The 15,431-nt window shown below is 42.1% G+C and overlaps 2 protein-coding genes across 3 annotated transcripts; both read left to right on the forward strand.

The window, feature by feature from the left end:
* The first annotated feature begins 1,082 nt into the window (after positions 1–1,082).
* On the forward strand, positions 1,083–2,924 carry LOC125298344 (microfibril-associated glycoprotein 4-like). Its single transcript, XM_048249047.1, has 5 exons — positions 1,083–1,115; positions 1,490–1,708; positions 1,927–2,023; positions 2,337–2,504; positions 2,647–2,924. Exons 1-5 carry the CDS (start codon positions 1,083–1,085, stop codon positions 2,922–2,924), a joined length of 795 nt encoding a protein of 264 aa, XP_048105004.1.
* A 2,486-nt stretch (positions 2,925–5,410) lies between these two features.
* LOC125298658 (acyl-CoA dehydrogenase family member 11-like) lies at positions 5,411–15,303 on the forward strand. 2 transcript variants are annotated; one of them, XM_048249503.1, is made up of 15 exons: positions 5,411–5,497; positions 6,638–6,917; positions 7,281–7,504; positions 7,834–7,933; positions 8,847–8,964; positions 9,377–9,519; positions 10,174–10,323; positions 12,212–12,306; positions 12,407–12,506; positions 12,695–12,835; positions 13,194–13,286; positions 13,406–13,513; positions 14,245–14,416; positions 14,613–14,679; positions 14,813–15,303. In XM_048249503.1, exons 2-15 carry the CDS (start codon positions 6,657–6,659, stop codon positions 14,928–14,930), a joined length of 1,890 nt encoding a protein of 629 aa, XP_048105460.1. In that variant the 5' UTR covers positions 5,411–5,497; positions 6,638–6,656; the 3' UTR covers positions 14,931–15,303. The 2 variants fall into 2 exon arrangements, with proteins under 2 accessions (XP_048105460.1, XP_048105461.1); XM_048249504.1 differs by lacking the exon at positions 5,411–5,497 and adding an exon at positions 5,597–5,616.
* Positions 15,304–15,431: the final 128 nt, after the last annotated feature.

Raw genomic sequence — 15,431 nt, forward strand, 5'->3', positions numbered from 1 at the left:
GAATAATGTCATAGTGAATAACGTCATAACCAGGCTTATGCAAAATTCCAGAATTTAATTGAAACTGGCTCTTAAATTCCAATTCAATTCTTGAATTTCACTTGCATTTCAATTGAGGTAGCAAAACAGGAAGCAGAATTGCAATTCGAATTGTGCACAACCCTGGCCATAACTCACCTTTCTTTAGTGAATAACGTTATAACTCACCTTTCTTTAGTGCTCAGCTCATGAACACTGTTTGTATAGAAAAAGATGGCCATGAGAAAGAACACTCGAATAATGCCTATAATAATGTTTGTGACATTCATCATAATCAGTAACCATAAGTCAGTGTGCGTTTTTGGTTTGACCTTTGGTGTGACCATTAGGCCTGAAAAAGTTGAGAACTTCTGAAATAAGCTAGGTTTTTGAAGTCATAATTTTTTCTTCATTGAGTATACTGGAACAATCTTACACAGAGGCCTGTATTAGTTAATTTTTGGTATACAAAGTATTTATACAAAGAGTCTTTTGTATAAATACATCAGTGTGTACAAAGTACTTAAGAGTCTTTTGTGTAAATACATCAGCATGTAAGTGCTTAAGAGACATCAGCGTGTTGTTGCTGATTTGAAAGAGTAATTAAACCGGTACATGTGTGTATCATTTTGTTGCAAGAATGACATTTTGAAAAATAATTACGTTTTGGTTTTGCTATTATGCCTCTAATTCCAGGAATAATCCTCAACGCACTATAAAAATGTACTCTCTACTTTTTCATGGTTCTAGATCAATAACAAACTTTAACCATGAGATTTCTTCCTGTTACTGGAAAAAAGGATGAATGTAACAAAACATGTAATACAGGTTCCAAATTAATATTTATTGCTGAACCCTCAACCCCCACCCCTGTGAACTGCCCTATATAACACCTGGTGAGTGCAAGTACCAGAGAGATGACCCTGGAACCACTGCCCATCCACAGACGTGAGATTTTTGATAGACATCTTTGACAATACTTCTTCAAGAGATAAATACTCATTGGTTAAACACTTTTGTGCAAAGAGATATAGTAAGCTAGATACAGAAGACTTTCGATCTTCATGGACACCAGACACTATCTGGACCTCATAATGGTGAGTTACAGCTGAAATGCATTTTTGGTTGAGTATATAAAGATAAAAACAACTTTTTAGGATATTATATACTTATTATCAGAGGCTTATTTCAAGTCAGATGGAGGAGAGGTGTTAAATTCCTTGTGCTATAGGTAGGGGATTTCCCACAGCGGCCAATCAACAAACAAGCCTATTTACCATCAAAAACAATCACCAACAAAGCAATCTTTGTGGGCAAAAAAAGGCAGCCTTCAAGAGCATTTTACTGGGGTTATCATGCAGGCACCAGAAATAATGACCTTTATTTATTGTAGAGAAATCGGAGGCTGCTCAGCTCTACAGACCAGTACCCAAGTACTTTTCTTCACATTATTGTCCTCCAACCCTGGCAGGTTTACTGGTCTGTTGCTCTGCTCCTGCCCCTGCTGGTGCAGTCTCGCCCTCGCATCTATCACGAGGGCCTGCCGATCGACTGTGAAGATGTCTTCAAAAACGGATCGATTCACGATGGCGTCTACACCATCTACCCTGTTGGAGAGGACTCACCTATGGAGGTGTACTGTGACATGGGTTGCAGTGAGAATGAAAACCATGAAGGGGGCCATTGGACGGTGAGTAGATGTGTTTGACTCATAAAAAGTGTAGATTTGGCCCTAATGACGTAATATGAGCCAAATGCACAGACATGTACGATGTAACTTTGGCCTGAGGTTTATGGCATAGACTTATTAACACACCACATAAGCCTAAACAGTACTTACTAAAAAGGTTTAAGGTCTGTTATGGTCTACCCATTATGACTTTCCTACTTTCAACACCTTCGCATCAGGTGATTCAGAGGAGAATGGATGGGAGTGTGAATTTTGACAGAACCTATGATACGTATAAGGAGGGCTTTGGATACAAGGATGGAGAGTACTGGCTGGGTAAGACATCTGCAATCATATTACATGAAACCATAAACATACAAACCAGGACTTCAAATTGAGCTTTAAAGTTTTTGAATTCCTTTTAAGTCTTTTTTATATAAAGTAAAAAAAATGCAGGTAAGAAAGAAACACCCCACAGAATGTAAATAAGATATGTGAATAATTCTGTTTTGACAAAAATGTCAGGAATAACCTTATAATTCCAATAGGACGATTTCTTGAAAATCCCAAAAGATCTTGATGAGATATAACTCTTTTATTGTTGGTTGTCAGTGTTTGTTCCAATGTTTGTTGTGTCACCTGCTGTTAGGTCTGGAGAACATGCACCTCCTCACACGGGGGCGGGGTTATGCACTGAGAATAGACTTGGAGGACTTTGCTGGGGCGAAAGTCTATGCTCTGTACCCCAACTTCTTTGTAGAATCAGCAGTGGATGGGTATAGACTCCGTCTCTTTGATTTCACTAATGGCGGCGCAGGTAAGAGTGGTCTCATTTGACCTCTTTGTTTTTGCTTTTTAGTATGTTTGGTTTATACAGGACTAGTGCTCCAATGCTTGTTGTGATCAATGCTCCAATGCACGCTTGTCACAGTTAGCAAAATGTGTTCTAATTCTTTCAGGTAATTCTCTAGCAAAACACAATGGAAGATGGTTTTCTACCTTTGATAAGGATCAGGATACCTGGCATTGGGGGGGTCAATGTGCAAAAGGTCACTCTAGGGGAGGATTTTGGTTTCATAACTGCCTGGATGCCAACCCAAACGGCCGGTACCAATGGCGACACTACAATGGTGACGGTACAAATGGTGTGTATTGGTCTACATGGTCTCCGGCCTCACTGAAGGCCATTACTATGAAGGTTAAAAGAGTGTTTCTGGCTGATGAAGGGTCTAGTTAAAGACGCCTATTGATTGTGTCCCTATGTCAGTATCATTACATGTTATCAATTTACACTTTAAAACAAACTAATCAGATGAGCAATAATCTTGAGAGCTAGACTTCAGATAGTGATTCTGCTTCAGAATGGACCAAGACATTAGATGATTGAAAAATATTGGGATTGACTGATTGATTGGGATTTTCAAAAAAACAAATTTAATAAAGTATATCTTTTGATCCCGTGAGGGAAATTAGGCATAATGACATACTTTTATCTGTAATGCAGATGGTGTTGGAGAAAACTGTTTTATTCTTTTATGTATCATTGTATTAAGTGCTATTGAAAACATTGTATCCTATACCCCTGTATTATTGGTTTAGAGAAAGTTGCGTCGCCAATCCTGTTCAGACCAGTTTTGTTGTTTTGTACCTCTTCTACATTCATAAAGAATGTATTTGCACCCCAGCTTTGAAATGGCAAGCTACCTAATAAGCAGAAGTGAGCGAGGGCATGCAGCCAAATATTAAGACGCTAGAAGCATGTTTATCTCTCTGTATAAATATGGCAAAGACCCCACACTTTTTTGTCAGTCTCGCTGGGGAGTATGACCCTACGCGTAGTAAATAAAGAACACCTTAATATGGAAATTATGTTGTTTGTAGCAAAATATATTTCTTTTACCTAACAGATGGTTTTATGAGTCATGCTTTTGTTTCCTCAGTATTTTCTGCCTTTGAGGTTGAGAATAGGATTTTGCATGGAGATGAATCATGTAGATTAATTATTGGGTGTTTCAGAGTCATTGCATTCCTTGTTTTACTTTCTGAATTTGAAATAAATCAGTAAATGAAAATTTTGAACCTTGCTGTTCGGATTTCTTTTTTCAATTATACAATTAATCCCTGATAAAAAGGTGTTGAATCATAGGTTGAAATATTGGTGTTGGGGGTGAGTTGGCTGAGCTACACTGTCAAGATCTCCAGTATGCCTAAATGGTTTGGTGTCTGTTAATGAGACTCATTAATGAGTGCCAAGGATGTGTGTTTAGGCAGTTAGCTTGCTAGTTTGCTTTGATTTACACCTTACTGCTGCATACCTGCATACCTAGCCATTGATGATGGGTGTAGCCCTCAGCTCTGAGCGTATACTAAACTAAGGGTGTTAAAAAAAAAAAAAAACTCAGAAAGTGAACCGAAACAAAAGCGACTCATTTTGCATACACATTCTTCTCTGCGGGTCTCATACCTGCTTTGGATTGGGGTCGGCACCCCATGTGGGGTCGCCTGAGATTCAAATGGGGTTGGCTGAGGTATCTTACAATTGACCAGTAGCCTACATTACATTCAAATATACATTAAATAGAAAAATATGAAAACCCCCATGATATCCAAGTTAAGTAACTAATCGGATCCTCCATTACAATCTATGTAAAAATAAATATAGACATCCCGCATGATCATCATGGGTAATAATGCTTGATCAACGTTCCAAACAAAGTACTGTAGCAAAACAACTAGGCGAGTTTAGAAGCCTGAGAGGGACCAAGTGTGATAACACCTATGCACATTTTAATTTGTGCATTTTAGAAATATTTAGAGATATTTACAAAAGTGTGAAATGTGACTGTGTCCATTGTGCTGTGTTCCATTACATTGTAAGCCTATGGCTACTGGGTGGGCCGCGTACACTCTGCCCCCTGTAGAGCCGCGCCTGCAGAATGTAGGCTGCAGAAAAGCTCTTGTTTTTAATGTTAATAGACACGAGAAGTTGTTTTTTTAATGTTCATGTCAGATGATGTCAGATTTGTTGCATAAGCAAGAGCCTACCCTTTTATGGTGACGGCAATAGGCCTATGATATATCTGCCATTATTTGCTTTTCCTATGCCCGTCACCCAATACCAGCCATCACCCATTGACAGATAAGGATTAGTAGATTTTCAGTTGTCTATTAGTAGCCTATATAGTGCTCTTTAAAAATAAGTAGGCTAACCTGGCGGTTCATCCTATATCATTGAAATGTATAGTCTGGAATTGAACCATTCACCTCGCTTAATCCAAGGGGCGGGCAGAGAATTGTCTTTCAAACTGCCATGCAATAGGCCAACGCTACGACCATATCCGTATCCGGTCGGCAAAACGGCAAATACATTCTTCTTCGAAAGGAATGACTTAAGTGCATTGTGTTGCTGAACTTTCAAAGAAAAGCACAAGTTCAACTCCTCCAAAGTTGACGCCAACGCCGATTCAAACAACCGCTCTTCGTTCGCCATAGCCACCTTCCTTGTTGTTCACCGTCACAGGACTGTCGTTATCCTGTTAAGCCCGCCTTAAGACTCTCTAACAAAATAGAGCGCTGTGATTGGATGACGTCCACGGCGTCAGCCAATAGAAATCACTATGGTTTGGTACTAGACGTACAGGCTGAGCAAATTAATTGCGTCTAGATTTCTAGGCTATAAGTAGGCCTATCTTTGGTAGAAACACTCCTAACCATGTGGTGGCAGTGTGACTGACTGAACATACAAAACTGTCTGTGCTCTATCTTCTGGATTGAAGTGTTGCACCAGACTGTAAATAAAAGACTGACCGGGTAAGTTGTGCTGTTTGAGAACGGTTTTTTTTGCAACAGTTTGACGGCCTTGGAACTTTATAGCTTACGAAAACAGTGTGGACAACAGTTCTGTGACCAGGCAACGGTCAACGATTTGAGTAAATTGCTGAATTGTTATGTGTTGAACGATTAATAGATCCTACCTGGCAGCACTCGGCATACTCATGCAACCTGTTTAGCTCAGTTCACCTCTGATCGCGTATTGCTAGAACACACTGTTGCATCCACGTTCACCTACTTAGCAAAGTTGAGCTCATCCCACAATCAGCACGTCATTCTGCAAGCTGATGTCCTTTGCTGGAAGGTTGCATTCCGCTCGAGAAGGTTATTGAAATGGATGGACCATGACATGGTTAAAACGGGTTTGATAGCCTACTTCATTAAACATGAAACAACTTTAAACATTTTATTCTCTATCTCTAAGCTGAATACTATTGCATGTTCAGATAGGCTAACTGCGGTAAGTGACCTTACCGTGCTCCCAAACGTCTCCTGCAGCACTGTGCCTGCGTGCACCTTCTGAGAGTTCACTGAATGTATGACACCACGGATTGGTGGCCGCAAGGCATTTCAATTACCACAGAAAATTGTTATTTTTGTAAATTTCTAATTTCACAAACTATTAATGAGACATTTTAGCGAATATTCACGTTGGAACTAGCGGAAGTATTACAAATTTTAAAAAGTCTTGTCAAGGGGCACTTGGACATCAAAGGGGCAAAAGGGCAGGTGCTAGAGCCCCTGTAGCCCCCCTTCTCTGCACGTGCCTGATCTTAGCTCACAACAATACAACCTGTCAAATTGCCGTCAACTCAACTAGGCCAGCCGGAGCGAGGTCTACCATCTCCTTAATATTTAAGTGTAGGCCTATGCTCCCCACACACACCGTCTGGAATTTGTTTTTGTTTTTTTGTTCGGCCTACTCAAAGCTCTTTTGCAACAATAACCAAAACTTCATGGATATGTAGTAATCATTTTTGATATCCTTGCTAACATGTCACTGAGATGCCACTACAATAGGCCTCCACTAGTGATTTGAAGATGATAGCCTCTTCAGTAACTATATAGACAACGACTTTGATATATCTCAGGTCTCAGGTATTTTTCAATGTTTTACAGGCTATCTCCCTGATATCTCATGGCCCTCCTTTGGCTTGGCCGACAAGTCGTGAGCACCAGTAACCGGGCCTGGTTCCTATTGAGTCGGCCGCTGTCCTGCAGCAGTGACCTCCAGCAGAGCCGAACCAGCTCCTGGGAGCAGCCTGTCGAGCTGCCTGAGGGTCCGGTGTTCTCGCGCTCATCCATTGGAACGTTTTTTCAGGACAAGCCTCTCCTGAAGAACCCCTTCTTGGAAGATGCCTTACTGCGGACTTACCTGCGGCGACATTTACCTTTACGAGTAGGTCACTTGAACAGCCTGCACAATTACAGGTCTAGCTTGACAACTGAAATATTTTCATTTGTCTTAATGTTTTCCGCACAGTTGTTGTAGCCTACTGATGAACTTATGATAAATTGTGACAAATTATAATAGACATGTGAACTTGTAGCAGATCATAATAGACATGTGAACAAGCAGATCATAATAGACATGTGAACTTGTAGCAGATCATAATAGACATGTGAACTTGTAGCAGATCATAATAGACATGTGAACTAGCAGATCATAATAGACATGTGTTTAGACCAGTGATGAAGGAAATTAGATGTCTTGGTAATGTTGGTCATTTCAGTACAATATAACTACTACACTTTTTCTCAGGACGTGGAGGAGGACTTGACTAGATTTGGGGAGCGCCTGGTGCAGGAGATCGATGCTCTGGGTCTGGAGTGTGAGGAGAACCCTCCGCGTCTGAAGCACTTTGATGCCTGGGGTCGCCGGGTGGACCACATCCTCACATGTCCAGCCTGGACCCGCATGAAGGAGATCTCCGCCGAGGAGGGCCTGGTCGCCGCCGGCTACGAGAGATGCTATGGAGAGTGGAGGTGAGCGAGGTGGTAGGAAGTATTGTTTGTTTTTAATTTGCTAAGCAGATGGTATGTATTATAGATAGATAGATATATTCTGTCTATGACTGGTGCTTTTCAACAGGCATTATGTCAAATCATGTTAAATGTGACTTCACAGTTACTTGACTTGACAGTCTATTCTCATAGTGTTGGTAAATCTTATGACTTTTGTTTGCTTGGCACAGGTCAGGTCACTGCCAGCCTAATCCAACTTCCTCTTTCATCTTTGTTATTATAGTGCATGACTAAATGACAGCCAGACACAGCTTAGTTATTGTGTTCTTTGTTATTGACATTCCTTGCAGCCGGGTGTACCAGATGGCTAAGATCTTCCTCTACGCTCCCTCAGCTGGTCTGTACACCTGCCCTCTGGCCATGACCGATGGAGCAGCCAAAGTCATCGAGGTCTGAATCTATGGTGCACATCTACAGACATCACAAGTCTCCCGGAAGTTCCGGGAGTCCCCCGCATATTGATAGCGGCTCCCTGACGCCTTCAAATGAGATAAAATCTCCCGGAATCTAGAGTGAGGGATCAAGAGCACGCATGCGAGACCGCGTGTGCATCTGAGTGTAGCGCGCACATGACGGGAGAGAGAGGGAGAGCGGTGGTGCGTGTGTGCCTGAGTGCATCCAAGACAGAGAGCCTCCTGATTGGCCTGTTTCGCTAAATCAACCAATTAGTTTTCAGTGTAGGCGGGCTTTTATCTCTTTTCTCCTGAACTTAATTAATCAGTTCAGTGTATAGGAACAGGAGCGTCATAGCAGAGTCGGTGCCTTAAAAAAAGGAAAATGTAAGACCCATTTCAAAGTGTAGGCTACCCTTGTCTTATAAAAGTAAAAAATAATGATTGGCCTAGTCTTGCACGCTGCACTGTTTGTAACAGTGACTTTAGCATTGCCCAATGGCTGGTTATTCAGGCCTATAGCCTACTAGATGGCTAGTTGCCAACATGAAAAGACCAAACTACCAAAATTTACATATTTTCACAATTTCTATCTATAGCCTAGGCCTTCTTTATTTAGTGTACTGAATATACATTATATATTAATCTTAAGTAGGTTAAAGTTTTTTTTTTTGTGGGGTGGTTGGGGGGGGTTCGTGATACCTCCCTGAAATGACTTTTTGCAGGTTGGGATGTCTGCATCTATGGAGAAAACTTATGTGAAAACTGTGAAAAGCTTCTGTTGTGTTTTGAAAGGATAAAGGGCTTTGCTGGCCTCTAGCTGTCATTGCTGTAATAATGGTTGTAGGACAGAGGCATTGATTGTGCTTGTGTTTGCTATTCATGCATGTTGCATGTTGGTTGTCATTCAGTCATTAGGTGGGGCCTCGTCAGTGGAGGAGGCCTTTCGGAGATTGACTTCTCGTGACCCCAAGCGTTTTTGGACCTCGGGTCAGTGGATGACCGAGCGCAAGGGGGGTTCTGATGTCGGTAGGTGAACATTTTGTCAAGCCTCGCTCTGTTAGAGTTTTAGGAATTTTGCTATTCTTACTATTAAGCTATATTTACCCATGTTAGAGAGAGACGCACAAGACGGACTGAAAGCCAACGCTACTAGCTTAGTTAATAGCATTCACAATCTCATACTTGGAAAAAAAATCTGAAATGTGTCACTGTGCACTCTTTTAATCTGTTGCCTGTGATATATCCTGTCTCAGAAATGTTTGTCTATGTACTTCTATTTGTTTGGTCTGTTCTCTAATTTATATCCTTTTATTTTTGCCATGATATAACCATAGCTTCAGATATGATATTAAACTAAAACTACTACTACTACTCAAAAATCTTTGTTTAATTTTGTGAGAATACTGAAAATGAATCTTCACCAACCTTCCATCGCCAGCTAGTGGGACAGAGACCGTGGCCTGGCCACAAGCTGATGGGACTTATAAGCTGCGAGGCTTCAAGTGGTTCACATCTGCCACTGATGCAGATATGACTCTTACACTAGCCCGGATACCCGACAAAGATGGACAAGCTAAACAGGTTTGAGTTGATTATCTTTGATTTACCTCTTTTGGATAAGATATTTGTGGTATACTTGAACTCAATGGGACACACTTCAGGAATAGAACTGTTTTTACAAAGTTTGGATTTTGAGCAAGACAGACTGAAATCCCTTACCTAACCGTGTGTGACAGATATGTCAGTCAGTACAAAGTTATGTGGATGAATGACAAAAGGGACACCAGCCTACCTCCAGGCCAGCCCAAGCAAGTATCCATCAAGATGGAGAGCCTGCACGCAAAGCTACAAACTAACTAGCAAAAACAAAAAAGTGCGGCAAACTTTAGTTTAAATACAGTATATCCACATGCAAGGGTCCACCACAAACCTGTCATTCCCCATTGCACCAAACAATCGTCGGCCATCAGTTCTTGCTTGTGACTTTGGACAGGCCCATCAGGTAACATAGAAGGAGGCTGGTGCCCCCTTTGTGGATGAAGTGTGTGGAAGTGCACGACTAACTACAGTACAAACCGGTCTACTGCAATATAACATAGACCGATCGATCACTGTAGAAAATAACAGATGGAACACGTGCCACATCTATGTCCTCCCGTTTTTTGTGGTTATGCTTTTTTATAGTACCATCTCATAGATGCCATTTGTTCCCCCGCCGCCTCTCGCTGCATGTAGGGCAGCGGTGGGCTGTCTCTGTTTTACGCGGAGGTGCGGGACGGACAGGGGATCCTGAACGGCATCGAAGTCCAGCGGCTGAAAGAGAAGCTGGGCACGCGACAGATGCCCACGGCGGAGCTCCTGCTGCACGGCCTCCCAGCACACCTGGTCAGTGCACACACACAGCACAAGTGGATAGGACCAGATAACCTGGTCAGTGCACACACACAGCACAGGTGGATAGGACACCTGGTCAGTGCACACACAAAGCACAGGTGGATAGGACCAGATCACCTGGTCAGTGCACACACACAGCACAGGTGGATAGGACCAGATCACCTGGTCAGTGCACACACACATCACAGGTGGATAGGACCAGCACACCTGGTCAGTGCACACACACATTACAGGTGGATAGGACCAGCACACCTGGTCAGTGCACACACACAGCACAGGTGGATAGGACCAGCACACCTGGTCAGTGCACACACACAGCACAGGTGGATAGGACCAGCACACCTGGTCAGTGCACACACACATCACAGGTGGATAGGACCAGCACACCCGGTCAGTGCACACACACATTACAGGTGGATAGGACCAGCACACCTGGTCAGTGCACACACACAGCACAGGTGGATAGGACCAGCACACCTGGTCAGTGCACACACACAGCACAGGTGGATAGGACCAGATAACCTGGTCAGTGCACACACACAGCACAGGTGGATTGGACACCTGGTCAGTGCACACACACAGCACAGGTGGATAGGACCAGATCACCTGGTCAGTGCACACAGCACAGGTGGATAGGACAGATCACCTGGTCAGTGCACACAGCACAGGTGGATAGGACCAGATCACCTGGTCAGTGCACACACACAGCACAGGTGGATAGGACCAGATCACCTGGTCAGTGCACACACACATCACAGGTGGATAGGACCAGATCACCTGGTCAGTGCACACACACAGCACAGGTGGATAGGACCAGATCACCTGGTCAGTGCACACACACAGGACAGGTGGATAGGAACTGATCACCTGGTCAGTGCACACAGATCACCTGGTCAGTGCACACAGCACAGGTGGATAGGACCAGATCACTGCAGTATGAGGACCTGTTCATATTCATGTGGAGTTCAAATGCATCCTGATATTAGTACCAGTGACATTGTGTCAGCGTTTAGGAATGTTTATACCAACAATATGATAGAAGGAAATAAAATTGAGGTGCACCTCATACAGCATTTAACTGAAGTGAGAGCAGTGAGTACACCCCTGTGCAATATCGCTTAAATGGCAAATGAAACGCATACAATTGCATTACCTCTAAGTTGCATGGTAGGTTAAGGTATTGTAATTGCAGGGTAGGGTATTCTTAATGTAAAATGAAGAAAGAAACTAACAGTGTAGCTTTACACACATAAAAACACAGGCAGAGGTAGGAGGACACAACTAGTCAGCTATTCTTCAGAAAAAAACAGTTTTACAGCTGCTCTTTACTGAAGGCAGGTTGTATTGATTTACCTTTTCCCTTTAAATACCACAAAGGTATTGGATTCAAGTTGGGCAACATATTTGACCAGGTTATCATGGAGCCAGCAAAGGTCATCTCTCCAGCACATTACACGCCTTTACGTTCCCCTATCATCACAGTCCCTCCTCCTTGCTTCACTGTTGGGACTATGCATCACTGTAGTCGTGGTAACCAGACATGCTCCATCAGCTCTGAACAGCTCTTCAGGGCAAAACATATGTGATATAACTTTGAATCATTTAACATTTTGTGATATTGCACAGGGGTGTACTCACATCTGGCACATCTGGCACAGGGGTGTATTGCACAATATGCACATGTGTCTCATGAGAACGACAGGCGCAGAGACGGTTGATAAAGAACCTTTGACAGGTATGCTAATCGATCCTCCAGATGACCACATGGCGTCAAAAGGAATCTGAAGAAGACACCAAAACTAGCTGCCTGTAAAACACAACTCAGGAAGTAGCAGGTGGTTCCTGTTGCATTAATGTAAAATGCTATTTCCCCCTCAAGATTTCAGTGGAAGGGAGAGGGGTGGCTTCCATTGCTAACATGCTAACCCTCACGCGGATCCACAACACTGTATCTGCTGTGGCCTCAATGAGACGGTACGAATTCTGTAACGTTTATTTGTCATGTATTTGCTGACATACGTACATTCATTTTCAAAGCAATCTGAGTGACTGGACTTTTTGAAATCTCCTTCAGGGTAATTCAAATGAGCCGAGAGTATGCTACCAAACGGTTTGTTTTTGGAAAGTTCTTGAAGGACCATCCTTTGCATGTGCAAACTATGGCAAGGATGGAGGTGAGTCCCAAGTATCTTCACTTTAAACTTGTTATAAATATTCTATTATTAATATGCCTTTGTCTTGCAATGACATTGTAACTTGTAATTTGTACTTATACAAACCAACCGTTTAATTATTAGTTCTTTAAAAAAACAAGTCCATACTGTGGGTGTATTCCGGTGTAAACCCCGTGTGGTTGGTGCAGGTGGAGACGCGCGCGGCGTTCCTGCTCATGATGGAGGTGTGCCGCCTGCTGGGGAGGGAGGAGAGTGCCAAGGCCTCCGACATGGATCTCCATCTGCTCCGGCTGCTTACCACCGTGGCCAAGCTCTACACGGGGAAACAGGCCAGTAACACCCCCATGTGGTCTTTCACAAATTAATACCATTTATTTATTTATTTACCTTTATTTAACCAGGGAATAGATTGTTATCTCTTTTTCAAGTGGGCCCAGGCCAAGAGAGCAACACACACCAAAAACAATGATGCTGTTATATTTACAGATGGTGTGAAAATCCAGACATATAATCACTGTGATATAAAATCATATCATCTATTTTTTTTATCTGGTGTTGCAGTCTAATTATTTTGCTACTCAGATGAGAACAAAAGAGCAATGATGAGAGCAAAAATGAGAACATTCTTCTGTGTAAAAAAAAGTCTAGTCTCCTATGCAATGCCTTTCATAAGTATTCTGCTCTCAGGCTGTGGCTGTAGTCTCTGAGGGTTTGGAGTGCTTTGGGGGTCAAGGCTACATTGAAGACACAGGATTACCCAGAATGCTAAGGGATGCACAGGTAGAGCTGAAGAACACATCAAATTGCCTAAATAGTTTTTTACATGGACTGACATAATTGACTTGTGACTTGCCTGATTTACATTGGGTTTTGAAACACACTTCTGGTCTCTACTTCAGGTCTTGAGCATTTGGGAGGGGACGACTAACATTCTGGCCCTGGATGTGCTGCGCTGCATCTCCAAAAGCTCGGGGCAGGTTTTGGACTCGTTTTTCGCTGACGTGAAGGTAAAGTAGGACAAGTCTGAACGCTTCAGTCATTGTGGAGTAATTTAAGGTCAGAAGGCCAGGTGTGTTGTCCGAACTTTGGCCATTTCGAAACCTAGAATCTCGTTGTTTCCTCGCCGTTCACCCTGTCACCCTGTTGTTTTGGAAACGTTATTTTAAGGTACAAAAAAATCTTTGGTGTTGTTTTTTATCTTGCACCATTAGAGTAAGAAATACATGTCTATTGGGTGTATCTAAAACACCATTTCTTTATTGAAAGTGGCTCAAGTATGTGAACTTTTATCTCTATTATGTCTAGTGAGTCAGTTATACACTACCGTTCAAAAGTTTGGAGTCACTTAGAAATGTCCTTGTTTATCATCATCATTAATGTTGTAAATGACTGTTGTAAAAAGAAATGGCTGATCTTTAATGCCATATATACATTGTCCATTATCAGCAACCATTCATCCAATGTCCCAAAGGCATATTCTGTTTTACTAATCTGAAATAATTTTAAAAGGCTAACTGAGAAAATGTTGGAGAACCCTTTTGCAATTATGTAAGCACATAATGTAATCTGAAAACTGCTGCCCTGATTAAAAAAAGCAATGCAGCTGATCTCAGCTGGTATTCTGTCTGTAATGGAGTGGAATGGAAATTTCTAAGTGACCACAAACTTTTGACTACCAATGTATGTATTATGGGAGGACAGCTGGGACCCCTAGTTGTAAACCTTTTCCCCTCTGTAGATGAAGACCTTAGCTGTAGAAGCTGGTCATACCCTCCAGCCTGCTGTAGGGGCCGTGAACAGCGCCCTCTCCAGGCTGGGGGAGTTCATGCGCTCAGCTGTACTAAGACCACCTGGCATCATGGAGATGGCAGCTCGAGATCTGGCCTACACCTTGGCACGCGTCTATATGGGTAATGGACAACATTTGCACAAGGCAAAGCTATGTATTTGTCCAACAAAGTAGTTACTAATGTTTCCACAGACATAATTCCATAATATCACAGTAAATCCTGCTAAATATTTTTTTACAGAGAAATTTCAGCATAAATGTTAGAGGTTGGAGAATAGGATTTCACTGTCTCATAGTCTCCTCTGTACCTCTCTCAGGTGCACTGCTTGTAGACCATGCCAACTGGGATGGAGCATCTCGGGCTGATGTTTATGCTGCCCTGAGGTAAGACCACAGTGCTTCATTAGCAATGCATTTTATCACCTTTATTTCAGAAATGCAAACTGTATTCAGGAAACACAACTTGCTTTATTTATAAGCATTGTTTTGAAACAATTGGCCCAATTGTAATTTACAGATGGTGTGAACAGGATCTGTGCCCAGTAGTTACAAAGGATGTCGGAGGCAACTACGACTCCAAGACTGGAGAAATGGACTCAGCCCTGGTCTATGAGGGCAGCAGCCTGGAAGAATGAGGACATGTTGACTTGCTGAGCTTGGTGATGTGGAGTGAAGTGCTCTTATCTGGATGGAATTTTCAATCTGCAACTTTGGAATGTGCCTTTTAAAAAAACCTCAAGAAGTGCCTAAGGAATTCTAGTTGCCATTTCCCCAGCAATGGCTTTTTGTGGCTGAAATGCCCTTAACACGTTTTCTTTCTGTGTAGATGTAGAATTGAGGAACTCTGATCACACAACTAATGGATTTGGTCATGTATTGTATTGTCATTTTAATGTTTGTTTGTTTGTTTGTTTGTTTTCAAATTGTAAATATTGAATATAAACCATTGTACTTTATTTTATCATATGAGTAAAGTATGTATTGTTCAAATCTTGATAATAAACTAATCAAGCAAATAAACGTATTTTTAGAATACATATAATATTCTCATTCATTACATTTCATTTAAATATTTGCATATTTTTATTTTATTAATCAAATTAATTAAATACAACTGCGTTTACCCTCTACAAGAA

This window comes from Alosa alosa, chromosome 7 (assembly GCF_017589495.1).
Source record: "Alosa alosa isolate M-15738 ecotype Scorff River chromosome 7, AALO_Geno_1.1, whole genome shotgun sequence".
NCBI classification, from domain to species: domain Eukaryota; kingdom Metazoa; phylum Chordata; class Actinopteri; order Clupeiformes; family Clupeidae; genus Alosa; species Alosa alosa.